This window comes from Ornithorhynchus anatinus, chromosome 2, assembly GCF_004115215.2.
Source record: "Ornithorhynchus anatinus isolate Pmale09 chromosome 2, mOrnAna1.pri.v4, whole genome shotgun sequence".
Classification (NCBI taxonomy): Eukaryota; Metazoa; Chordata; class Mammalia; order Monotremata; family Ornithorhynchidae; genus Ornithorhynchus; species Ornithorhynchus anatinus.
The window spans coordinates 6185559-6211797 of record NC_041729.1 but is presented as its reverse complement, the minus strand read 5'-3'; the positions used below and the strand labels follow the sequence as shown (position 1 = coordinate 6211797).

The following is a 26239-nucleotide window of genomic DNA, read 5'->3' as shown; positions in this document are numbered from 1 at the left end:
GAGAAGCAAGCATTGCATAGTGGCTAGAGCACAGACTTGGGAGTCAGAGAAGATCATGGTTTCTAATCTTGCCTCCTCCACTTGTCTGCTGTGTGACTTTCGGCAAGTCACTTCACTTCTCTGGGCCTCAGTGACCTCATCTATAAAATGGGGATTGAGACCGTGAGTCCCATTGTGGGACCGGGACTGTGTCCAACCTGATTTGCTTGGATTCACCCCAGCGCTTAGTACAGTGCCTGGCGCATAGTAAGTGCTTAACAAATACCATAATTTTTATTATTACTGTTAGGAGATGGGGAGGGGGAAGGGGGCGAGCTGATTGAGGGCTTTAAAGCCATTGGGAAGGAGTTTCTGTTTGATGTAGAGGTGGATGGGCAGCCCCTGGACGTTCTTGAGGAGTGGGGAGGCTTGAACTGACATCTGCTGCCTCCGGTCCAGACCTGTTCTTAAAAGGACTTTTGGGTCCTCAGAGAGACTCTCCTTCCCCCGGGCTGGGGGCTGCTCTGTGCAGCTGGGCCGGGGGCGTGCCGGCTTGCATGCCTGTGGCTCTTTTTATTTTGTTTTTAACAGGGAAACTGAGTCGTTTGTCACCGCTCGTGAAATTAGTTCCTCAGCCTGCCCCCTCGGGCTGAGGCCCTGCAAGGTGGAGAAGGATGCTTGCTTCTCCCACTCAGCTGTCCATCCCAAGGGGCTGTGCCCTGGGGGGGCCGGGCTCGAGGCCAGGTGGGGAAGATGAGGGTGGGTCAGCGTGGACTCCAACTTTCCCGAAGGGGAAGTGAGTGGCGAGAGCAGTAAACTCCCATCTGGGAGGTTGGGAATGTGTACATCACTCGGACCTCTGAATCAATCAATCAGTGGTATTTACTGAGCGCTTATTAGAGTCCACTGTGACAGAGTTGGTAAACACATTCCCCACCCTAAGCCCTCGTTTCTTTTTCTCCCACCCACTTTTGCATCACCCCGATTTACTCCCCTTATTCCTCCACCCCCGGTAAGCCCCTCAGCACTTATGTCCATATCCAAAATTTATTTGTTTATATTAATGTCTGTCTCCCCTTCTAGACCACACGCTCCTTGAGGGCAGGAAACGTGTCTACCAACTCTATTTTATTGTCCTCCCCCAAGCCCTTAGTAAAGTGCTCTTAGTAAACACTCAATAAATATGATTGATTGAAGGACCTTGCAGTCTAGAGGAACCCTTTTGTGCCCCGGTGTCAAAAAACTGAGGGAAAACGGGTCACTTGAATTAGAGCAAGCAGGCTAATCCAAGCACTGACTGCCTGATCAGTCAATCAGTTGTATTTATTGAGTACTTACTGTGTGCAGGGCACTACACGAAGAGCTTGGGAGAATATAATACATCAATAAACAGACACATTCTGTTGAGCGAAGGGCGGCTCGGACAGCATTGCAGTGATTGGAGTCGTCCCTAGCGGGGTCCTGAGGATTCTCGTTTGGTCAGCGGGACCCTGTGTGTCTGTCTGAGGGCCTCTATCCCCACAGCCCGGTCGGGGGCCTCTCTCGGGCCATCGGGTCCTCACACGATGACCGGTCTTGCCCCCGTGGTGGGTTTCTGCTCCAGGCTCGGGAAGGAGCTCCGTAAGGATCGTGAATACGGAGGCAAAAGGGGAGCCACTAAGTGTGGGGGGTGGGAACGAACGTGGCAGCAGAGTAGAAGGCCGCCTGTGAGGGTGGATGCATGGTGTGGGCAAGGCTGAGGGGCCGGCCTCGCCCTTTAGGCCACACACGCGGGCTCAGGGGTGATTTTGACCGTCGGGGATGTCTGCCCGGACCGTGGAGGTCGGATCTGTCCGTGCGTGGCCAGAGGGAGGCCGCGGACTCTTCGGCTGAAAGTGCCCTGGGACTTTCAGGTAGTTTAGAGTACATCGGAGTTGGGGCTGAGTCGGGACTCTGGCAAGGCAGAGATCCTCTCTGCTCTGCTCCTCGGGCCTGAGGGGATTCCCTCGGGGTTGCCCTCTCAGCCTAAAAGCACATCTCGGGGGGAAGCCAGGGGCGGACTGGCTTTTGTCGGGGGCCAACGGCAGTTCTCCTGTTCTCCAGTCAGGAGTGGGAAGCAGCGTGGCCTAGTGGGTAGAGCCTGGGCCTGGAGTCTGAAGGACCTGGACTCTAATCCTGGCTCGACCACTTGTCAGCCGTGTGGTCTTGGGCAAGTCACTTGACCTCTCTGGTCCTCTGTCACCTCATCTGCAAAATGGAGATTAAGACTGTGAGCCCCATGGGACAGGGCCTTTGTCCAACCCGATTAGCTTGTATGTAGCCCGGCGCTTAGTAATAGTGCCTGGCACTTAGTAAGTGCCTAACAAATGCCAGTTTTTTAAAAAAAAGTGTCGGTCTGTTCGGTGTCCTGACTCCCCAGTGTTCAGAGCACACTGAGCCAGTGTGAGCATTTCCACTTGGGCCCAGGCATTAGGGGGAGTCATAGATGCTGTTTGGAGCTGAAAAATCTCGGTGTTTTTTTTTTTTCTTTCCCCCTTTTTGTTTTCTTTTCCTTTTTCCTGCCTTGTGGTTTCCCTTTTCGCCTCCGGTTAGCCAGAACCGTGAGGGCTATGGCCTCCAGCTGCTCCCTGTCCAGGAAGCCGGCCTCCTGGGGGCCAGAGGGCGGGGGAGTTGGTGTCGCCCCACTTGGGCGGGCCCGGCCAGGGCCTGCAGAAGCCATCAGCACCTCCGTCTCTGTGGCGTTCGGCCGCAACGCCCTCCCCACACCCCTCCTCAGCGGGGCCGGGGCAGGGCGGGGAGGCTGCCCGCCTCAAGGGAACCTCTCAGGGGAGGAGTGGAGACGCGGCTTGCGGTTGCGGGCCTGCCGGCCGGGCCTTCCCAGAGACCCCCCTCTCCTCCCCTCCCCGACATCAGGAGGTGCTGACAGCCTGCCCGGAGTGATCCCGGCTGTCCTGGGCCCGGGGAAGCCACCGTCGGCCGAGCCCGGGCCCCGCCTGATGTCTCCCAACTTGGGCCGCCCAGGATGGAAATGGTGGGACTTGGGGACTGCTGGAGAAATAGCCTCCCGGTGCTCCCGGCCAGCCAGAGGGGCATCGGAGGCATCTATCTATGGATCGGTGCCCTTCCAGCCCGCTGTCCTCAGTCCCATCTCTGTCCGGGGTGGCTTCAGTCCCCGGAGGCCTGCAGTGTGTGTGTCTCTGGCTCTGAGGGCTTTTCAGACCCAAGATCTCCTTACTGACAGTCTTGGACCTGACCGGGGTGCGAAGGGCCGGTCAGCAGAGGGGCCTCGGGACACTATGGGAGCCGGAAGCCCGACCAGGACAAATGAGAGAGGCATCGTGGCCTAGTGATAGAGCACGGGCCTGGGAATCAGAAGGACCTGGGTTCTAATCCCCACTCCTCTACTTTTCTACCCGTAGGAACTTGGGTCAGGTGACTTCACTTCTTTGGGCCTCAGTGACCTCATTTGTAAAATGGGGATGAAGACTGTGAGCCCCATGTCAAACAGGGATTGTGTCCAACCCTATTACCTTATATCTACCCCAGCTCTTAGAACGGTGCTCGACACATCATAAGCACATTCATTCAGTCAGTCATATTTATTGAGTGCTTATTGTGTGCAGAGCACTGTACTAAGCACTTGAGAGAGTAGAATGCGATACAGTTGGTAGACATGTTCCCTGCCCACAAGGAGCTCACAGTCTAGAGGGGGAAGCGGGCAAATAAATAAATGACAGATATATATATATAAGTGAGAAGGGGCTGAGGGAGGGGTGAATATTAGGTGCTTAATGGATACAGATTCAAGTGTATAGGTGACACAGAAGGGAGAGGGAGGGGGGAAAATGGCTTACTCGGGAAAGCCTCTTGGAGGAGGTGTGATTTTAATATAAGGCTTTGAAGATGGGGAGAGTGGCGGACCGTCAGATGTGAAAGGGGCGGGAGTCTCAGGCCAGCGGGAGGATGTGGGCGAGGGATCGGAGGTGAGATGACGAAATTGAGGTGTAGTAAATTGGTGTTAGAGGAATGAAGCGTGCGGACCGAGATGTGGTAGGAAATCAGCAAAGTAAGATAAGAGGGCGAGCTGGGTGCTCTAGGGCCAATGGTAAAGAGTTTCGGTTTGATGCGGCAGTGGACGGTCAACCACTGGAGGTTCTTGAGGAGTTGGATGATGAAGACAGAAAGGTTTCTTAGAAAAATGATTTGGGCAGCAGAGGGAAGTAAAGACTGGAATGGGGAAAGGCAGGGAGGTCAGGGAGGAGACCGATGCGGTAATCAAGGCGAGATAGGAGAAGTGCTCGGATTAATGAGGTTGAAGTTTGGATGGAGAGGAAAGAGCAGTTTTTAGCGATGTCATGAAGGTAGAAGTGACAGGAACTGGTGACAGAGTGAAAAAGTGGGTTGAACAAGAGAGATGAGTCGAGGAAAATGCCGAGGTTAATAATGGTGATAATTGTGGTGTTTGTGAAGCACTTTATGTGTGTGAAGGGTATGGGCCTGTGAGACAGGGAGGATGGTGGTGTCGTCTACAGCGTTGGGAAAACTAGGGGGAAGAAAATGAGTTCTGTTTTAGATGTGTTTAGGTGTTTAGTTTGCATTGTCAGCGGGACGTCCAAGTAGAGATGCCATGAAGGCTAATGAGTTTCCCCAACTGCAAAATAAGGTTTCCCTCGCCATTCTCTTTCCCCTTAGATTGGGAGCCCCAGGAGGGGTCAGGGACTATGTCCAGCCTTCTTACATCGTAAATACCCCAGTGCTCAGCATGTAGTAAATGCTTAATAAATACTACAATTGTTACTATGATAGACTGCCGCTGTCTTTGATGAGGAGGAGGAGGTGAAGAGGATCTGGCATAGTGATCCTCCTTTGCCAGTTTGAGCAACGTTTCTGGGTCTAGGGAGGGAGAGTGGCAGGTCATTCATGCATTCATTCAGTCATACTTATTGAGTGCTTATTATGTGCGGTGCACTATACTAAGCACTTGGGAGAGTACAATAGAACAATAAACAGACTCATTCCTTGCCCACGACGGGGTTACAGTGTAGAGGGATTAAGGCTGTGAGTCCCATGTGGGTCAGGATTGTGTCCAATCTGATTTGCTTGTATCTACTCCAGAGTTTAGTACAATGCCTAGCACATAGTGGGCGTTTAACAAATACCATTTGGGAAAAAAAAAAGCGATTCCAGGCAAGTCTGAGGCCCGATCTCCTCTGCAGAACTGAGCGGCATGCTGTCCTCTCAGCCCCCCTGCCTCTGTCAAGGACTCCCACCCACCAGGTAGGAGCAGACCTGCAAGAAGGAAGTGTCACCAAGCCACAGTGTTAAACCACAAAGTCTGTCAGAGCAGCTTAGGTGCCTTTTCACCCCTCATCCTCCCCACTGGGTGGTTTCCCCTGCTCATTTCTCCACAGCCACAGTGGTCAGAATGGTATCTATTGAGCAACTCCTCAACGTAATGCACTGTACTAAACTTTGGGGAAAGTACAGCTGAAGCACATAGAACACAAACTTACATTCTAATAGGGAAAAAGGACATAAAAAGATTTGCAAGTAGAGGAATCGGAAAAAAATAATTGGCATACGATTGATATACAAGGGCTGAGTGTAATAAGAACAATGGTGCCATTGTTAAGCTCATAATAATAATAATGGAATTTGTTAAGCGCTTACTGTGTCAAGCACTGTACTGAGCACTGGGGGAGATACAAGCTAATCAGGTAGGACACAACCCTTGTCCCATGTCAGGCTCCCAGTCTTAATCCCATTTGACGGATGAGGTAACTGAGGCCCAGAGAAGTGAGGTGAGTTGCCCAAGGTCACACAGTGATCAAGTGGCAGAGGCAGGATTAGTACCCAGGTCCTTCTGACTCCATGCTGTGTGACGAGCAGTGTGCTAAGCTCAGGGTTAGGTTCTGGATGATCTGATCGGACACAGTCTCTGTCTTGTGTGATGCTCACAGCCTGAGGTGGGAAGGAGAGCAGATGTTGAAGCCTCATTTTACGGATGAGGAAAATGAGGCACAGAGAAAGTGACTTGCCCAGGGTCATGCAACAGGCAGGTGGTGGAGCTGGGATGAGAACCTAATTTCCAGGACACCCAGGCTCCCCCTTTTTAAAAAAAATTAAAAAATAAAAATGGTATTTGTTAAGTGCTTACTATGTCCCAAGCGTTTTTGGAAGTGCTGGGCAGAAGCCAATTATTCAGGTTGGACATAGTCCCTGTCCCCCATGGGGTTCACAATCTACTATTGCCTGTCTACTTGTTTTGTTTTACTGTCTGTCTCCCCCTTTTAGACTGTGAACCCGTTGTTGGGCAGGGATTGTCTCTATCTGTTGCTGAATTGTACATTCCAAGCGCTTAGTACAGTGCTCTGCACACAGTAAGCGCTCAATAAATACGATTGAATGAATACTATTCCTCACTGCTCTGTCCTCCCCTTTTCTCCCTGAGGGTTCCGGTTTCAGGAGGAGGAAAAGGCACAGCCTTTAAGGACAGAGAAAAGCAGCGTGACCTAGTGGGTAGAGCACAGACCTGGGAGTCAGAAGGATCTGGGTTCTAATTCTGGCTCTACCACTTGTCTGCTGAGTGACCTTGGGGAAATCACTTCAGTTCTCTGGGTCTCAGTTCCTGCATCTGTAAAATGGCGATGAAGACTATGAGCACTCTGTGGGTCAGGGACTATGTCCAACCCAATTTGCGTGTATCCACCCCAGTGCTTAGAACAGTGTTTGACATGTAGTAAGCACAAAACAAATACCTCAGTTGTTATTAATAATTGCCAAGTATTTGTCAAAAGTCACCCAGATGGATTAATCAATCACTCAATGGTATTTTTTGTGTGTTTACTGTATGCTGAGCACCGTCCTAAGCGATTGGAAGAGTACTAATCCCGGCTCTGCCACTTGTCAGCTGTGTGACTTTGAGCAAGCCACTTAACCTCTCTGTGCCTCAGTTACCTCATCTGCAAAATGGAGATTAAGACTGTGATCCCCACTTGGGACTACCTGATTTTCCTGTCTGCTTGTTTTGTTTTATTGTCTGTCTCCCCATTCTAGACTGTGAGCCTGTTGTTGGGTAGGGATCGTCTCTATCTGTTGCCGAATTGTACTTTCCAAGCACTTAGTACAGTGCTCTGCACTCAATGCGATTGAATGAATGAATTCTCCAGGGCTTAGAACAGTGGCTTGGGAGTCAGAGGACCTGGGTTCGAATCCCAGCTCTGCCACTTGTCAGCTGTGTGACTGCGGGCAAGTCACTTAACTTCTCCGTGCCTCAGTTTCCTCATCTGTAAAATGGGGATTAACTGTGAGCCTCATGTGGGACAACCTGATTACCCTGTATCTACCCCAGCGCTTAGAACAGTGCTCTGCACATAGTAAGCGCTTAACAAATACCAACATTGTTATTATAATAAGCACTTAACAAATACTATCATCATCATTACAGTACATCAGAATTGGTAGCCATGTTCCCTACCCACAAAAAAAGGTTACAGCGTAAAAGAATTGCCAGTGATTTGCTAAAGGGCATCGAGATGGACTAGAACCAATTAATAGTATTTCTGGAGAGCTTACTGTATGCAGAGCATTGTGCTAAGCCCTTGGGAGAGGACACTATAACCCATCGGCTGGCCCTCCCATTGCCCAGACGGGGAGCTCCCGGCCGAGCTGCCACGGACGTACCCTGGCCCTTCTGATGATGGTGAACGGGGCCCGGGTTGGGGGAGTGGGAGGGGGAAGGATGGGGCGAGCGAGCCAGAGAGCCGGAGCCTCTCTTCCCGGGGCCGCAAATCCTCCTTTGGAGGGGCTGGTTACGGGGATAAATATACCCGGCTCCCATTCCTGGGCGGTTACTCACAAAGTAACACTGTCCGGAGAGGGGATGAAGTTACCACGGCGGCTCCGCGGAGCTCCCGAGCGGGCTCGGAGCAGGGGAGAGGACAGCCGCGAAGGCAGGTGGGAAGCACTGGGGGGCAAGGAAGGAAGGGGGTCCATGGCCTTGTTGGATTCATTCATTCAAGTCGTATTTACTGCGTGCAGAGCACTGTACTAAGCCCTTGGGAAAGTACAATACAGCAGTAAAGAGAGACGATGAGCTCACAGTCTAGAGGCGTAGAGACAGACATCAGTACATGTAAACAGATATCAGTATAAATAAATAAAGTGGCAGATATATACATAAGTGCTGTGGGGCGGGGAGGTAATAATAATAGTGATGGTATTTGTTAAGCACTTACTGTGTGCCAAGCAATGTTCTAAGCCCTGGGGTAGACACAAGGAGATCAGGTTGTCCCATGTGGGGCTCACAGTCTTAATCCCCATTTTACAGATGAGGAAACTGAGGCACAGAGAAGTGAAGTGACTTGCCCAAAGTCACACAGCTGTTTTGTGGCGGAGCCGCGATTAGAACCCACGACCTCTGACTCCCAAGTCCGGACTCTTTCCACTAAGCCACGCTGCTTCTTTCCGCGTGTGGGAGATTTGGGAAGAGCAAAAGGAGCGAGTCAGGGTGACGCGAAAAGGAGTGGGAGATGAGAAGCGCTAGTGGATAGAGCCCAGGCCGGGGAGTCAGAAGGAGCTGGGTTCTAGTCCTGGATCCACCACTTGCCTGCTGTGTGACCTTTGGCAAGTCACTTGGCTTCTCTGTGCATCAGTTCCTTCATCTGGAAAATGGGGTTTAAGACTGTAAGCCCTATGTGGGACAGGGACTGTGGCCAATGCTTGGCACATAGTAAATGCTTAACAAATGCCACTATTATTATTCTTATTATTGTGATTTCCTTTCTGAGACCTAATCTGGAAGAGCATTGGCAGAGTGGGTGAAATAAATCACCGCACAACCTTACCAATCAATTCATCAATGGTATTTATTACACACGCTTACTTTTTGTAGTCTTTGTTAAGCGCTAATTATGTGCCAGACATTGTACTAAGAGCTGGGGCAGATAAATGGCAGGTTCGACGCAGTCGCTGTCCCGCATGAGGCTCGCAGCTTTAATTCCCATTTTTTAGATGAGAGAACTGAGGCCCAGCGAAGCTAAGTGACTTGCCCAGGGTCACCCGGGAGACAAGTGGCAGAGCTGGGATTAGAAGCTAGTTCCTCTGACTCCCAGGCCATTACTCTTTCCAGTGTGAAACGCTGCTAATTACGTGCAGAGCACCGTACTGAGCGTTTGGGAGAGTACATGAGAGCGGAGTTCGTAGACACAGTCCCTGCCCGCAACAAGCTTACGTGGGCTTGGAAAGCTCTGTCCTTAAGATGATCCTTGGGTTTATTCCTTGAGCTGGGTATAAACTGTCTGGGAAGAACTATCTGAGAGGACAGAGGGGTAGACAGGCAAAAGCCCCTGCTCTCCAAAGCACCTCTGACCTCCTCTAATAATAATAGTAATAATAATTGCCATATTGGTTAAGTGCTTACTTTTCAGTCGGTCAGTCCACTGTATTAAGTACTTACCGTGTGCACGAGTACTGTACTAAGCTCTTGGGAGAGTACAGTCCAACAGTATAACAGACACGTTCTCTGCCCACGATGAGCTTACAGTCTAGAGGGGGAGGCAGACATTAATAAAAATAAATAAAATGACAGATATGGACATAAGAGCTGTGGGGCAGGGAGGGGGGATGAATACAGGGCGACACAGAAAGGAGTGGGAGAAGAGGAAAGGAGGGCTTAATCAGGGAAGGCCGCTTGGAGGAGATGGGCCTTCAATAAGGCTTTGAAGGGAGGGAGAGTAATCACCTGTGGGATATGAAGAGAGAAGGATTTCCTGGCTAGAGGCAGGACGTGGGGTAGAGGTCGGTGTAAAGTGAAAAGGTCAGCTTTAGAAGAGTGAAACCCGTGGGCTGGGTCCTAACAGGAGAGTAGGAGGTGAGGTAGGAGGGGGCAAGGTGATCGACTGCTTTGAAGCTGGTGATAAGGAGGTTCTGTTTGATGCTGGAGGTTCTTGAGAAGTGGGGAAACGCAGACTGAACGTCTTGGTGGAAAAATGAGCTGGGCAGGTAGAGTGTCTTATGGGCTGGACTGGGGAGAGACAGGAGGCAGGGAGGTCAGCTGGGACGCTGAGAGAGGAATCAAGGTGGGATCGGATAAGTGCTTGGATTAACGAGGTGGCGGTTTGGATGGAGAGAAAAGGATGGATTTTAGAGTTGTCGTGGAGGTGGAACTGACGGGATTTAGTGATATATGTGGGTTGAATGAGAGAGAGGAGTCAAGGATACTGTCAAGGTTTTGGATTTGTGAGACAGGAAGGATGATGGTGGTGCTTACGGTGATAGGAAAATCAGGGGAAAGACAGAGTTTGGGTGGGAAATAAGGAGTTCCGTTCTGACGTGTTTAAGTTGAGGTGACGGCTGAACTTCCAAGTAGGGATGTCTTGAAGGCAGGAGAAAATGCGAGACCGCAGAGAGGGAGAGAGCTCAGGGCTGGAGATGTCGATATGGGAATCGTCCGCAAAGAGGTGGTAGTTGAAGCCTTGGAAACGTATGAGTTCTCCAAGGGAGTGAGTGTAGAAGGAGAATAGAAGGGGACCCAGAACTTAACCTGAGGGACCCCCACAGGGGGTGGGAGGCAGAGGAGGAGTCCACGAAAGAGACTGAGAATGAATGGCCAGAGAGGTAGAAGAACCGGGAAAGTGTCAGTGAAGCCAAGATGGGATAATGTTTCCAGGAGAAGGGGATGGTTGACAGTGTCGAAGACACCCAAGTGGACGAGGAGGATTAGGATGGAGTAGAGGCCGTTGGAATTGACGAGAAGGAGATCATCGGTGACTTTTGAGAGGGTGGTTTCTGTGGAACGAAGGGGACGGAAGCCAGATTGGAGGGGGTCAAAGAGAGAATTGGAGGAGCGGAACCTGAGAGGGCGGGTGTAGACAACTCGTTCAAGGAGTTTGGAAAGGAAGGGTAGGAGGGAGACGGGGCGATAACTGGAGGAAGCCATGAGGTCAAGGGAGGGTTTTTTTAGGACGGGGGAGACGGGCACGTTTGAAAGCAGTGGGGAAGAAGCCATTGGAGAGCAAACAGTTGAAGATGGCGGTTAGGAGGGCAGAAGGAAGGGGGCAAGTGTTTTGCTAAGGTGTGAGGTGATGGGGTCTGATGTGCAGGGAGAGGGGGTGGATTTTGAGAGAAGGCAAATCTCCTCTGGAGATACTGCTGGGAAAGATGGGAGAGTTAAAGAAGAGGCAGATGGGGGAAGGGGCAGAGGAGATTTTAGGGAGATCACATCTGATGGTTCGGTTTTCTCAAAAAAGTGGGTGGCCAGGTCATCGGGGCAAGGGATGGGGAAGGCAGGGGAACAGGGAGTTTGAGGAGGGAGTTAAACATCTGGAACAACTGGTGAAGGCAATGGGCATGGGTGTCAATAAGGAGGGAGAAGTAATTTCGGTGGGCAGAGTTAAAGCAAGTGAGGATATACTTGAAGTGGACAAGGTGGACCTGATATCTAGATTTCCACCAGCAACGCTCCGCTGAAGAGCAAAGAAAGCAGACCGTGGAGGTGATCCAGGGCCGTGGGTTAGCGGCGCGAGATCGACGAAGGGATGGGGGAGCGAGTGAGTTGAGTTCAGTAGAGAGGGAGGCGTCGAGAGTGTCACTTCGGTCATCAAGGGAAAGTAGTTTAGGTATGGAGGCTAAATGGAGCACGATGAGTTGAGGAAATTGGGTGGTCAAAAGATTGGAGACCTCTGTGGGGGAACAGCACAGATTTGTGGGGAGGAGTGTGTGGGAAAGAAGGCAGGTGACGAGGTTGTGGTCAGATGGAGGGATTTCATTCATTCATTCATTCAATAGTATTTATTGAGCGCTTACTATGTGCAGAGCACTGTACTAAGCGCTTGGAATGAACAATTCGCGAACAGATAGAGATTTCTCCAAGAACAGGGTTCAATGCTAGAGTCGGTAGAATACAATCAGATCAGACCCAATCCCTGAACTGAACGGGGGCTCACAGTCTCAGGGGGCGGGAGAGCAGGATTTGAATCCCCATTTTACAGATGAGGGAACTAAGGCCTAGAGAAGCTTGCCCTAGGTCACAGAACGACTGTAAGCCCGTCAAACGGCAGGGACTGTCTCTATCTGTTGCCGACTTGTTCATCCCAAGCGCTTAGTACAGTGCTCTGCACATAGTAAGCGCTCAATAAATACTATCGAACGAAGAACGGGCAATTGGCTGAGGTGGGGCTAGAACCCAGGTCACCTGTTTCTGCTTCTTCTCATCCTTCTGGAGGGTTTTACCCTGGGCTTTCCTTTGGGTGAGGGTGGGACTGTGTCCATGAAATGATCGGTGCACGGTTCTTTTGTTCCAGGCCAGGAGTTGGGAGTGGGGAAGGGCAGTTGATTGGCTGGTGTTCCCCAGGGTGGGAGAATCAATCAATCAATCAATGGTATTTATCGAACACTTATTGTGCAGAGCACTGTACTAAGTGCTTGGGAGAGTACAAGCAGCGTGGTCTAGTAGATAGAGCACAGGCCTGGGAGTCAGAAGGACCTGGCTACTAATCCCAGCTCCTCCACTTGTCTGCTGTAGGACCCTGGGCAAGTTACTTCACTTCTCCATGCCTCAGTGATTTCATCTGTAAAATGGGGATTCAATCTCTGAGCCCCATGTAGGACATGGACTGTGTCCAACCTGATTAGCTTGTATCCAACCCAGCGCTTAGAACAGTGCTTGACGCATAGTAAGCGCTTATAAAAAAACCCATTATTATTATTATTGTATTATTATTAGGAAAGCAGCGTGACATAGTGGAGAGAGACAGGCTGGGAGTCAGAAGGTCATGGGTTCTAATCCCAGCTCCGCCACTTGTCTGCTGTGCAGCCTTGGGCGTGTCACTTCACTTCTCTGTGCCTCAGTCACCTCATCTGCGAAATGGGGATCGAGACTTTGAGCCCCATGGAGGACAGGGACTGTGTTTAACCCGGATTTGCTTGCATCTACCACAGTGCTTAGTACAGTGCCTGGCACATAGTGTTTAACAAATACCACTGTTATTGCTATTATTATTACAAACCATCAGAGTGGGTGGACATATTCCCTGCCCACAGTGAGCTGACTCTCTAGGTTGTCTTGTCGGTAATAATAATAATAATAAAAATTATGGTATTTGTTAAGCGCTTACTATGTGCCAACCACTGTTCTAAGCGCTGGGGTAGACACAGGGCAGTCAGGTTGCTCCACATGGGGCTCACAGTCTTAATCCCCATTTTACAGATGAGGTAATTGAGGCATAGAGAAGTCAAGTGTCTTGCCCAAGATCACATAGCAAGAAGATCGGGGATCCCCAAGCCAGGGCTCTTTCCACTAAGCCACGCTGCTTCTGAATTTTCAGCCCGGGAGTTGTTTGCAACCCCAGAATTTGCAACCTGGGAGTTGTTTGCAGACCAAGGATTTGCACTCTGGCTGTTGCTTGCAACCCCAGAATTTTCAGCCCGGGAGTTGTTTGCAGCCCCAGAATTTGCAGCCCGGGAGTTGTTTGCAGCCCACAGATTTGCAGCTCAGGAGTTGTTTGCAACCCCAGAATTTTCAGCCCGGGAGTTGTTTGCAGCCCCCGAATTTGCAGCCCGGAAGTCATTTGCAACTCCAAAATTTGCAGCTCGGGAGTTGCTTGCAATCTCAGACTTTTTCAGCCTGGGAGTTGTTTGCAGCCCAGAAATTTCCATCCCGAGATTTTGGAGGGTGGGGAGCCGGGGGGAGCTGCCCCTGCTCTGGGGATCCTCCTCTCCGTCCTCCGTCCCCCCAGGACTCCCATCCCTCTGACCTCAGGGCCAGCGGTAGGGTGTCCATTTGGGGCTGGGGGACAGCCGTGGAGCTTGGGAACCCCTCGATTCCTAGTTTAGGCATGGCTTAGTGGACAGAGCCCGGACATGGGAGCCAGAGGTCGTGGGTTCTAACCCCGGCTCCACCACCTGTCACCTATATGACTTTGGGCAAGTCATTTCACATCTCTGTGCCTCAGTTGCCTCATCCATAAAATGGGGATTAAGACTGTGAGCCCCACCTGGGACGACCTGATAACCTCGTATCTCCCTCAGTGCTTGGCACGTAGAAGCGCTTAACAAAGACCGTCATCATCGTTATTATTATTATTATTATTATTGTCGTTACCATCCAGGATTGGAAAGACCCGGCCCTCCCCGAGGGGGACGTCCGGCTGGGCTGGCCAGCAGGTGGATGGAATCGGAGGGGTGGGCGGGGAGCCGGAGGCCATTTACTCTCCTCGCCTCCCCCTGCCAGCCTGGGACCGGGGGGGGCCCAGATCCCCTTCCCACCCCCACCAGGGGCCGGGCACCCGCAGAGCCGCCCCGGCATGTGCCCCGTGGCGCCAGGGTTGGTGTCTCGCCGCGGGAGCCTCGTTCGGGGGAGCGACGGGAGGGGAGAAGGAGGGCAGCAAGCGTGGACATGCAGGGAATGCAGGGGCACAGCAGCTGTGCCCTTGGAATGCGCGGCGCGGTGGTCGGGGCAGGCAGGGGGAGGAATGCGCCTGGGGAAGCGGGGGAGAGAGGGAGACAGAGGGCCTTAACCCGCTCAGTGCCTCGCTGGGCACCGTCTGGCCCCGGAAACCCCTCTCCCCCCCCCGAGCCAGCCCGCCAGCCGTCCGGCGGACCCGTGGCGGCGGCGGAGGGGGCCGATGACCCGAACTGGGGAGTCCCGCCACCCCCGCCCGGCCCACGGAGAGGATGGCAGCCGTCTCCGGAGACCAATTCAATCTCAAGTCGACCCGACGTTTGAGAAGCAGCGTGGCGCAGTGGAAAGAGCACGGGCTTTGGAGTCAGGGCTCATGAGTTCGAATCCCAGCTCTGCCACTCGTCGGCTGTGTGACTGTGGGCAAGTCACTTCGCTTCTCTGTGCCTCAGTTCCCGCCTCAGTTCCCTCATCTGTCAAATGGGGATGAAGACCGTGAGCCCCACGTGGGACAACCTGATTCCCCTGTGTTTACCCCAGCGCTTAGAACAGTGCTCTGCACATAGTAAGCGCTTAACAAATACCAACATTATTATTATTATTAATAGAGCCCGGGCTGGGGAGTCAGAGGTCGTGGGTTCCAATCCCCGCTCCGCCGCTTGCCTGCTGGGTGACTGTGGGCAAGCCACTGCTCTGGGGCTCAGTGACCTCATCTGGAAAATGGGGATGAAGACTGGGAGCCTCACGTGGGACAACCTCATCGCTTTGTATCCTCTCCGGCGCTTGGAACAGTGCTTTGCACATAGTAAGCACTTAACAAATACCACTATTATTATTGTTGGTGGTTGGGGAGCGGTTAGGCCAAGGCCAGAGACACCTAGGTTCAGGGCAGGTTCGGACCAACCTCCTGCAGTTAGCCGCGGGCTGGGGCCCGTTAGGACTTCGTTTCAACTCCCTTCTGCCATCCGTCCGTCCGTCCGTCGCCCTGACTTGCTTCCTTTATTCAGCGCCCCCCTCCAGTTCCACCCAACTTATGTCCTTATCCGTCAGTGATTTATATTAATATTAATAATAATAATAATGGGGGTATTTGTTAAGCGCTTACTATGTGCCAAGCACTGTTCTAAGCACTGGAGGGGGATGTCTCTCCCTCTAGACCGTAAGTTCATTCTGGGCAGGGGATGTATCTGTTATATTTTATTGTATTCTCCCCACACGCTTAGTACAGTGTCCTGCACACAGAAAGCACTCAGTAAATACAGTTGACTGACTACCAGGCACATGTGGCCAACCTGATTGTCTAGTATCCACCCCAGCGCATAGTACAGTGCCTGGCACATAGTGTGCACTTCACAGCAGCGAGGCCTAGTGGAAACAGCAGGGACTTGGGAGTCAGAGGACCTGGGTTCTAATCCTGGATCCGCCACCTATCTGCTGGGTGACCTTCAGCAAGTCTCCTCGCTTCTTTGTGCCTCAGTTCCCTTCTCTGTTCTCCCTCCTACTTGGACTGTGAGCCCTATGTGGGACGCAGTTATCTTGTATCTACCCCAGTTTACAGTGCTTGGCACATAGAAAGTACTTAATAAATACCACAGTTATTATTATTAGAGCCCATGGTGAGCCTGGGCCCATCAATCAATCATACTAAGGGCTTGGGAGAATAATCATTTGTATCTATTGAGCATTTACTGTGTTCAGAGCACTGTTCTAAGTGCTTGGGAGGAGCAGCATGGCTCAGTGGAAAGAGCCCGGGCTTGGGAGTCAGAGGTCATGGGTTTGAATCCCGGCTCTGCCGCTTATCAGCTGTGTGACTGTAGGCAAGTCACTTAACTTCTCTGTGCCTCAGTTACCTCATCTGTAAAATGGGGATTAACTGTGAGTCTCACGTGGGACAACCTGATTACCCTCTATATACCCCAGCGCTTAGAACAGTGCTCTGCACATAGTAAGCGCTTAACAAATACCAACATTATTATTATTATTGGGAGAGTAGTCATTTGTATTTATTGAGCAGTTACTGACTGCAGAGCACTGTACCAAGTGCTTGGGAAAGTAGGTAATATACACTGAGTGCTTACTGGGTGCAGAGCACTGTACTAAGCGCTTGGAGAAGTACAATATAGCAATAGAACAGTCATATTCCCCACCCAAAGTGAGGTTACACTCTAGAGGGGAAGAATTTCTGGAGCTGTTTGGACCACTGTTCCGGGTGGGTCAGGGCCAGGGTCAGGGCTGGGTGGCATCCAGAATTCCTGGCCCGAGCAGGGAGAGCGAGCCCATGGGGAGTCAGGAGCGGGAATGATAAGCACAGGAGATCCAAGGCTTCCGACGATTTGGCCGCTCAGTTATTCATTCAGTCGTATTTATTGAGCGCTTACTGTGTGCAGAGCACTGTACTAAGCGCTTGGAATGGACAGTTTGGTAACAGAGACAAACCCTACCCAGTGATGTTCACCAAGCGCACAGCTTGGAGTGAAGCACGTGGGAGAGGAGAAGCGCGGTCTAGTGGAGAGAGCACGGGCCTGGAAGACAGAAGGAGCTGCCTTCTAATCCTGGCTCCGCCACGTGCCTGCTGGGTGACCTTGGGCAAGTCACTTAACTTTTCTGTGCCTCAGTTCCCTCATCTGTAAAATGGGGATGAAGACTGAGCCCCATGTGGGATGACCTGATTACCCTGTATCCACCCCAGCGCTTAGATCAGTGCTTGGCACATAGTAAGCACTTAACAAATACCAACATTAATGGTATTCGTTAAGCGCTTACTGTGTGCCAGGCACTGTACAAAACCCTGGGGTGGTTACAAGCAAATCGGGTTGGATACAGTCCCTGCCCCGCATGGGGCTCCCCGTCTTCATCCCCATTTTACAGATCAGGTAACTGAGTCACAGAGAAGTGAAGTGACTTGATTTGCCCAAGGCCACAAAGCAGACAGATGCAGAGCCGGACCATGAGTCCTACGTGGGACAGGGACGGTGACCAACCCGATTATCTCATATCTACTCCAGCGCTTAGTACAGTGCCTGGCACATAGTAAGTGTTTAACAAATACCATTTCTATTGTTATTTTTATGCTGCTCCCTGGACGATCCCCCCACAGCTCATTCAGCATCCCCCTCCTCCAAACCCTCCAACGGAGCCCGTCAAGCAAAGGCTCCTAACTGTAAGCTCATGGTGGGCAGGGAGTGTGTACTGGTTTCTTGTATTCTCCCAAGCGCCTAATGCAGTGCTCTGCACACAGTAAGAGCTCAATAAATATGATCGACTGCCTGACTCCAAGGTTCCTTCCACAGTATCGGCTCACCTCACCCTCTCTTAGCTTCGTCCAAGCCTCCTTCCCATTCCTTCGCCCTCGACTCTCCTGCCTCTGTCCCCTACCTCCCTCTTTCCCCTCATAATTAATAAGTAATGGAGTCACCTGTTAAGCCCTTACTCTGTACCAAGCACTGTATAAGACGCCGGGGTAGATTCGTGATGATCGGGTCCGGCACAGTCTCTGGCCGCGATGGGTTTCACAGTCTAAGTAAGTGGAAGGGAGAACAGGTATCGAATCCCCATTTTACAGATGAGGAAACTGTGGCACGGAGAAGTGACTTGCCCAAGGTCTCACAGCAGGTAAACGGCAGTCAGAATTAGAACCCGGGTGCTTTGACTCCCGAGCCTGTGATCGCTCCACCGGCCCACACCGTTTCCCACATCAAACAGACCCACATTCTAAGGCCTCCTAATATCCCACCTCCTCCGAGCCTTCCCTGACTATCAGTACCCCAGTTCTCACCAACCCCTCAGATGCCTCACACACTTGTGTACTCATGCCCATCCAGTCAGTGGTATTTATTGAGTGCTTACTGTGTACAGGGGACTTGTTTTTTGTTTGTTTTTTCATATGGTATTTGTTAAGCACTTAAACTATGTGCCAGGCACTGTACTAAACTAATCAGGTGGGACACGGTCCCTGTCCCCCCTGGGACTCACAGTCTTAATCCCCAAATGAAGCAATGGACACAGAGAAGTAAAGTGACTTGCCCAAGGTTACACAGCAGGCCAAGTGGTGGAGCTGGGATTCTTCCTCTGTAAACTGGGGCTCAGTCAACCACCCTGTGGTATTTATTGAGCGCTTACTGCGTGCAGAGCGCCAAACTAAGCGCTTAGGAGAGTACACTGAGTTGACACATTCCGTGCCCACATAAAATACCTGTTCTCCCTCCCTCCTGTTCTCCTGCGACCGGCACGATTAATATGTATTGATCCCAGCACTCAGTACGGTGTTTGGAACGTAGTAAATGCTTCCCAAACCGCCGTTATCTTTATTCAGGATGTTGGGCATTGAGAAATTGGCCAACTGTCCACTCTGGTGGTTTTGTTTTTGGACCAACAGCACCCTCTGGTGTGGCTGGAATCAAACTTTCTTCCTTTTCCGTTGGAAACCCTGCTTTCTTTTTAAAAAAAAAAGTTTTACGCACTTATTATGTGCCAGACACTGTACTAAGCACTGAGCTAGATGCACAGTAATTTGAATGAATGAATGAATGCAAACTAATTAGGTTGGACCCAGTCCATGTCCCTCACGAGGCTCACAGTCTTAAGCCCCATTTTACAGATGTGGTAACAGGGACAGAGAAGTGCAGCGACTGACCCAGGGTCACACAGCAGTCAGGGGGCCGAGCCGGGGTTAGAACCCAGATCCTTCTGACTCCCGGGCCCGGGCTGTAGCGACTAGGCCACGCTGCTTCTCCTGGCCAGGGAGATGAGCCGAACCTTCCCCTTTCTTTCCTGGAAATGGGGAGAAGGGGGGGTGGGGAGAAAGTCACGTCATTCTGGCTGGAGCCCTCCTTGGCCAGCAGGCTCGGTGGCCTCTGCCCAAGGTCAGAGGAAACTAGCCCCCACACGTCAGATTCCCCCCCCCCCCCCCCAGCAGCTGACCTCAGCTTCCCCTCTGGGGCGGGTGGGGTTCTGGGCCTGGGGCCAGCTGGCCTGGGCTAGTGAAAGACCACAGGACCAACGCTGACTCTGCTGGCTGTAGCTCCCAGCAGTGTGAGAGGCAGCCTGGGAGGTGGAGGGTGTGGATTCTAATCCCGCCTCTGCTACTTGTCTGCTCTGTGACCTTGGGCAAGTCACTTCACTTCTCTGGGCCTCATTTTTCTCATCTGTAGAATGGGGATGAAGACTCTGAGCCCCATGTGGGACAGGGACTGTGTGCAAGCTGAAACGTTCTCAAAAATCTCCAGTGGTTACCTCTCAACCTTCGAATCAAGCAGAAACTCCTCACTCTTGGCTTCAAAACCGTCCATCCCCTTGACCCCTCCTACCTCACCTCCCTCCTCTCCTTCTCCATCGCAGCCCACACACTCCGCTCCTCTGACGACGCTCACCTCCTCACTGGGCCTCCTTCTCTCCCATCCGCCCGTCGACCCCCGGCCCACGTCCTACCTCCGGCCCGGAACGCCCTCCCTCCTCACATCCCCCAAGCTAGCACACTTCCCCCCCTCAAAGCCCTACTGAAGGCTCACCTCCTCCAGGAGGCCTTCTCAGACTAAGCCCCTTTTTTCTCTGCTCCTCCTCCCCTCCCCATCACCCAACTTCCTCCCTCTGCTCTACCCCCCGCCCCACAGCACTCGTGTATATATTTACGTATTTATTATTCTATTTATTTTATTAATGATGTGTATATATAATTCTACTTATACTGATGCTATTGATGCCTGTCCCCTTGTTTGTTGTCTGTCTCCCCCTTCTATTCATTCAATAGTATTTATTGAGTGCTTACTATGTGCAGAGCACTTTACTAAGCACTTGGAATGAACAAGTCGGCAACAGAGACAGTCCCTGCCGTTTGACGGGCTTACAGACTAATCGGGGGAGACGGGCAGACAAGAACAATGGCAATAAATAGAGTCAAGGGGAAGAACATCTCATAAAAACAATGGCAACTAAATAGAATCAGACTGTGAGTCTGTTGTGGGCAGGGATTGTCTCTGTTGCCGAATTGTACTTTCTGAGCGCTTAGTACAGTGCTCTCCACACAGTAAGCGCTCAAATACGCTTGAATGAATGAATGAATCTACCCCAGTGCTTAGAATAGTGCTTGGCCCTTAGTAAGCGCAGTGGGGGAGCCAGTTGAAGTGTCCCGAGGTCGGGAGGAGGAAGAAGAAAGAAGAAGTAGAAACAAAACAGGGCACCGGCCTCCTGGCGGATTTTTAGCCCACTGCTCAGATTGGGTGGCCGAGAGTGGCCGGGGCTGCTTTCTTGCCTCTGCCCTAGTCGGGTGTGTGATCCTGAGGGAAGGGGGGCTTCGAGCCTCTCCCACCCCTTGCCCCCTCCTTCACCCTGCTCCCTCAGCTCTCCCCGACTTCAAACACCCCCACCCCAAAAATCCCACTTCCTCCAAGAAGCCTGCCCCGATTCATCTCCCAACACTCCGAGCCAGATCACTCCATCAGCCAACTGTGACGCTTATTTACATCCCTCTTCAGCTCTCGTGGAGCTAAGTGGACTCAATTATTTATTTGGCCCTCTCCAGTCGTCTACATTTTTAACGCTCGTCTCCTTCGTTAGAGCGTGAGTGCCTCGTGGGCAGGGAATGTATCGCTCCTTTATTCCCCTTTTCCCAAGTGTCTAGTACGTTGCCCGGCACCAAGTAGACACTCGATTCTGCTGCTGCTCCTACCAATTCCTCTCACCCACGTCCTGCTCTGACCCGGATAATAATAATAATAATGTTGGTATTTGTTAAGCGCTTACTATGTGCAGAGCACTGTTCTAAGCGCTGGGATCACCCTCCCCCCTCATATCCGACAGATAATGAGTCTTCCCGGCTTCAAAGCCTTATCCAAGGTCCATCTCCTCCAAGAGGCTTTCCCTGACTAAGCCCCTCTTTTCCTCTTCTCCCACTCCCTTCTCTGTCACCCAGACTTCCCCCTTTATTCTTCCCCCGCCCAGCCCCACACCACTTATGTCCATATCTGTAACTGTATTTATTTCTATTAATGTCTGTCCCCCCCAGAGTGTCAGCTCGTTGTGGGCAGGGAATGTGTATGTTATATTGCTGTATCGTACTCTCCCAAGCACTTAGTACGGCATCCTGCGCACGATAAGCGCTCAGTAAATACGATCAACTGACTGCAGGCAGGGCACCCCAGATGGAAGACTGTAATGCCTGTTTTTCTTCCTATCTGACAGGGTTCATAGCCAGGCTATGATCCGGGTTTGCAGGGAGGGGCAAGGGGGTGACGCCTCTTTCCCAGAATTTGGATTCTTCCTTGGTCGACGATTCCAAGACACGGGGCGTCCCGGTGCTGCGCTCCCAGAGGCTGGAGGAGAAGGGAAGACCCAAGGGCGTGGGGAGGGGAATCTGCAGTTGAAGACCCGGCCACCCGCAGAGAGAAGTGGAAACTGTGGTTTTGCCTCTCCGAATCCACCTCCAGTTGTGGGCTCCTGGCGGGTCCCCCCTCCACCCCTCCGTCCCCTCCCCCCACTTCTCTTTCCTTTTCCTCCTGGCCCAGCCCTTTGTGTGTTTACCCAAGTTGGGGGGAGGAGAGAACCGGTCACTGCAGGAGAGCGTGGCTTCTCTTAACTGTTTCAAGGCCTCAGGGAAGCGAGAGAGAGATATGGGGGTGGGCCTTAACCCACCAGTCTTCCCCCATCTTGCCCTCTGCCCATTTCCTGTCCAGGGTTGCCCCTGGGGGGCAGAGAGAGAGGAGACACAAGAATGGGATCGACAGGCTTGGTTCTGTGGTGGAGCGGCCGGGCGGCGGGGGGATGATTGGGGGCTGAGGCGGAGGAAGCTCTGGCACGCTGCCCCTGGGCACGATCGGCTGGGGGGTGGGGCCGGGCCTTGGCAGGAGGCGGCTGGGGAGGAGGTTCCTGCCTGGGTGACGGACGGACGGACGTGGGGTGGAGGAGATGAGTCAAGGAGGAGCGGGGTTGGCTAGCGAACCCCGGAGGCCTCCTGAGATGGGACCCTGGCACCGGCCCAAGGTGACCGGTTCCTTGCTCAAGGGAGAGGAGTTGCCCCTTGCCATCAGGTGGCAGCTGGTCTTCCCCCACCGTCACAAAGGGTGAGACCCACCAGACCCACTCGCCACCCCCCCAGGGCGGGCGTCTGCTACCCCGCATCGGGTCTGGGGCGCTTCCCCCAGCAGCCCGCTCCCCTGCCTCTGAGGGGTCGGCGGGAGCGGGGCCACCGCAGGGGACCGAATGCTCGGAAGGTCGTGGTGGTGTGGGGCAGGCTGAGAGGGGCAAGGGTAGTGACCGTAAAGGATGGGGCGTAGGGGCCGTGCCGGCGGGCGGAGGATGGGGGTCCGGGAACCGTGCAGATGCCGGGCGATTTGGGCGGGTGCTCCCCGGCTCCTGCTTGGTGGGGACGGGCTTTAGAGAGATTCCCGCCCTCGCCCGTCAGCGAGCAGCGGGGGCTCCGATTCTTGGGCACAGGGAGGACTGAGGAGGGGCAGGAGAGAGGCCAAGGGCCCTGGAGGTTCTGCCACCGAAGGCGGGCAGAGAGTCCCCTCGGTGCAGGCACACGCCCGCACCCCCGCTTACCACGCGTCCGCTGTGGTGGGACACCGGCGGAAACGGGGCCCACCTGCCAGCCAGCCGGTTGGCCGGCGCTCGTTTTGGGCAGGGAATGTGTCTGTTCACTGTGTATCGTACTCGCCCAAAGGCTCGGTACGGTGTTCTGCCCACAGTAAGCGCTCAATAAATACGATTGAATGAGTGAGTGAGTGAAAGCGGCGGAGCGAGCCCGTTCCCCGGGGGTCGGCCCTTCGCCCCCCGGTCGCCGAGAGCACCGGCGGGCGGGCTCCGGGTCGACCGCCAGGCCTCGGGGTGGGCGAGGGGGTAGAGCCGACCGGGGAGTCCGGCTCCCTGCTTGAGCCGGGCCCGGCCCCCACCCGGGATCCCGAAAGCGGGGAGGCCCGGCCCCCGCGGGAGGGCTCTCTCCGCCCTCGTCCCCGCCGACGGCCTGCTCGTGACCCAGCGAGCCCGGGGAGGGCCTGGCGCTGCCCTCTCCTGAGCCGCTGAAGCCCCTCCCCTTCTCCCTCCCTCCCCGAGCCTCCGGCCGGCCGTCTCTCCAGGAATTCCTCATCCCCGCCCAGGGAGCGGAGGGCCGTCCCCGGGAGCCACGGCCGCACGTACCTGGCACGCACCTGGCACGGACCTGGCGGGGGAGGGCCCTGGGAGCCGGAGTCCAGAGCCTAGAGCCGGGGTGGGGCGGCTGTGCCCGGAAGCCCCGAGAGCAGAGCCCGGGGACCTTCGGGAGGGGCCGCCCGGGGTGGGGGGCTCGTTGCCAGCCAGAGGCACCGCCCGCCCGGGGGCACGATCAACCCCTGCGGCCTCTTCTCATTGCCCGGCTGTGCCAGGGCAGCTTTCTAACCCTGGGCTGCTGCTACTCCTGGCGGGGAGGGAGGGGGTACCCAACTACCCACGGGGTAGGGGGCACCGGTAGTAGAATCAGCCCCTCCCTCCCGGGCCGTGAGGGGAGAGGTGGGACGGCGGCTCAAGGCCCCCTCTTCTCTGCCGGAACAGACGCCCTCCTGGCGGACCTGGAGTCCACCACCTCGCACATCTCCAAGCGGCCGGTGTTCCTGACCGACGAGACGCCCTACTCGTACCCGACCGGAAACCACACGTACCAGGAGATCACGGTGGCCCCACCGGTGCCCCCGCCGCCCTCCAGCGAGGCCCTCAACGGCACCGTCCTAGACCCCCCGGACCAGTGGCAGCCCAGCTCTTCCAGATTCCTTCACCAGCAGGTGGGGTTCCGGCCGCCGCCCCGCGAGGGCCCTCGGGGCGGAGGGTGAGGAGGGGGAGATGGGCGAAGGGGCCGAGCCATTCCGGGCCCGCACCCGGGTGAGGAGGCGGCCCGACACGGGACCAAAAAGGCAGGACCCGGCTGGGGAGGAAGTGGGTGAATGGGGCAGGGTCCCACGAGGCAGCTGGTGATAATGATGATGATGGTATATGTTAAGCGCTTACTATGTGCCAAGCAGTGGTCTAAGCGCTGGGGTAATTACAGGGAATCAGGACAGACACAGTCGCTGTGCCACCTGGCCATTTTACAGATAAGGTAACTGAGGCGCGGAGAAGGGAAGTGACTTGTCCGAGGGGGCAGAGCCGGGATTAGAACCCAGGGCTTTCTGACTCCCAAGCCTCTGCTCTACCCACTAGGCCACGCCGCCGCTTCACTCCTCTAGCCTGGCGATGGGCCTTCAGAAGCCGGAGGGGGCGGGAGGGGTAGTGAGTCAGGTGTTAATCACCCGTCTGGCAGGCAGAGGATGGAAAGCCCCCGGTGGGCCCGGAGAGCATGTGCTCTGCCTCCCCTCCCCTCTCTGAGGTGGGAGACGGGGCCGGCCCCCCCTCCCCGAAACCGCGTCCCGCCCAGCCCCCGGCCGAGAGCCTGACGAGCGGGTCCGATCTCCGCTTCCACAGCCGCCGCCGCCTCGGTCCCAATCCCCCGTCTACAGCTCCGGTGCCAAAACCTCCAGTGCCTCCGTCCCCCCGGACGGCCTCGACTCCTTCGGCCCGCCCTGCTCCCAAGCCGGCGAGGAGGAGCACGTTTACAGGTACGGCGGGTGGGCCACGTCCTCTCGGACCTCGGCTTCGCGGCCCCCGGCCCAGCCCGGGAGGGTGAAGGGCCAAGCTTTCGGGGGAAGGAGCCCGGCTCCGTGCGCCGCGCCCACCTGCGGGGCCGAACCTCCTTCATCCGCCCTCCTCCCCTCCCCTGCCCGGCCGGAGAGAGGAAGACAGAGAGTTAATCGGTGTGAGCCGGGTCCGGTCTCCTGATCTGCCCCGCTGCCGCCGAGGGGGTCGGGGGCGGTCCGGCCCAGGCCCAGCCGCCCTTCCGACCTCTCCCCACGGTTCAGGGGCCGGAGTCTGTGACTTCTTTCCCCTCCTGGCCCACCCGCCTTCTCCCCTTCCCCTTCCAACACACCGCTCGCCTTTCCCGGGGAGCGGGGAGGGGTTTTCCGGGGGAGCCTCCCATCCGTCCCCTCCCGCGGCTCCGCTGCCCCCCGGGGTCGGCGGGAAAGGCCCCACCTCCGTCCGCCCCGTCTGCTGCTCCCGCTGGGCCTCGGCTGGGACGACTCGCTGCGCTCGTTCACTCCCTCCCCCTCCCCGCGCCCCCAGCTTCCCCAACAAGCAGAAGTCAGCAGAGCCGTCCCCCACCATGATGAGCTCTTCGTTGGGCAGCAATCTGTCGGAACTGGACCGGCTGCTCCTGGAACTGAACGCCGTGCAGCACAACGCTCCCGGCGGCTTCCTGGCAGGTAGGGGTCCTGGCCCGGTGCTTAGGGAGGTGGCTACCCACCGGCTTGCCTGACTGCCCTCTAGACCGTGAGCCCGTCTTTGCGTAGGGATAGTCTCTGTGTGTTGCCGAATCGCACTTCCCAAGAGCTTAGTACAGTGCTCTGCCCACGGTAAGCGCTCAATAAATACGATTGAATGAATGAATGAATGAATAAATGACTGCCTGCCTGCCTGAGAGGAAAATCTCTCCCACCTCCTCTGAACTGTCATCCTTGTCTTTTATTTTCGTTCACCTCTCCTTATAATTGCGGTATTCGTTAAGCGCTTACTATGTGCCGGGCACTTTATTTAAGCGCAGGGGTAGACACAGTCCCTGACCCACGACGGGCTCCCACTCTTAATCCCCATTTTACAGACGAGGGAACTGAGGCACGGAGAGTGAAGTGACTTTCCCCACGTCCCGCAGCAGGCGAGTGGCGGAGCAGGGATTAGAGCCCAGGTCCTTCTGACTCCCAGGCCTCTGCTCTATCCACTAGGCCACCCTGCTACTCTTATGTGTCTTTCGCCAACCTCCCGACCCCCTTCAGCTCTCCCTCATTCTTTGATTGGGAGCCCCTTGGGGGCCCGGGAATTGGGTCTAGATCT

At 54.4% G+C, this 26239-nt stretch overlaps 1 protein-coding gene across 3 annotated transcripts in view; it reads left to right on the top strand.

Annotated features, from left to right (window-relative positions):
* PXN (paxillin) overlaps positions 1 to 26239 on the top strand; it is a 67761-nt gene that overhangs the window by 30780 nt on the left and 10742 nt on the right. For all 3 annotated transcript variants that reach the window (XM_029057659.1, XM_029057657.1, XM_029057658.2), the window contains exons 2-4: positions 23876 to 24102; positions 24779 to 24912; positions 25475 to 25614. In XM_029057659.1, coding sequence (XP_028913492.1) covers positions 23876 to 24102; positions 24779 to 24912; positions 25475 to 25614 — 501 coding nt within the window. The remainder of the gene's footprint in view (positions 1 to 23875; positions 24103 to 24778; positions 24913 to 25474; positions 25615 to 26239) is intronic.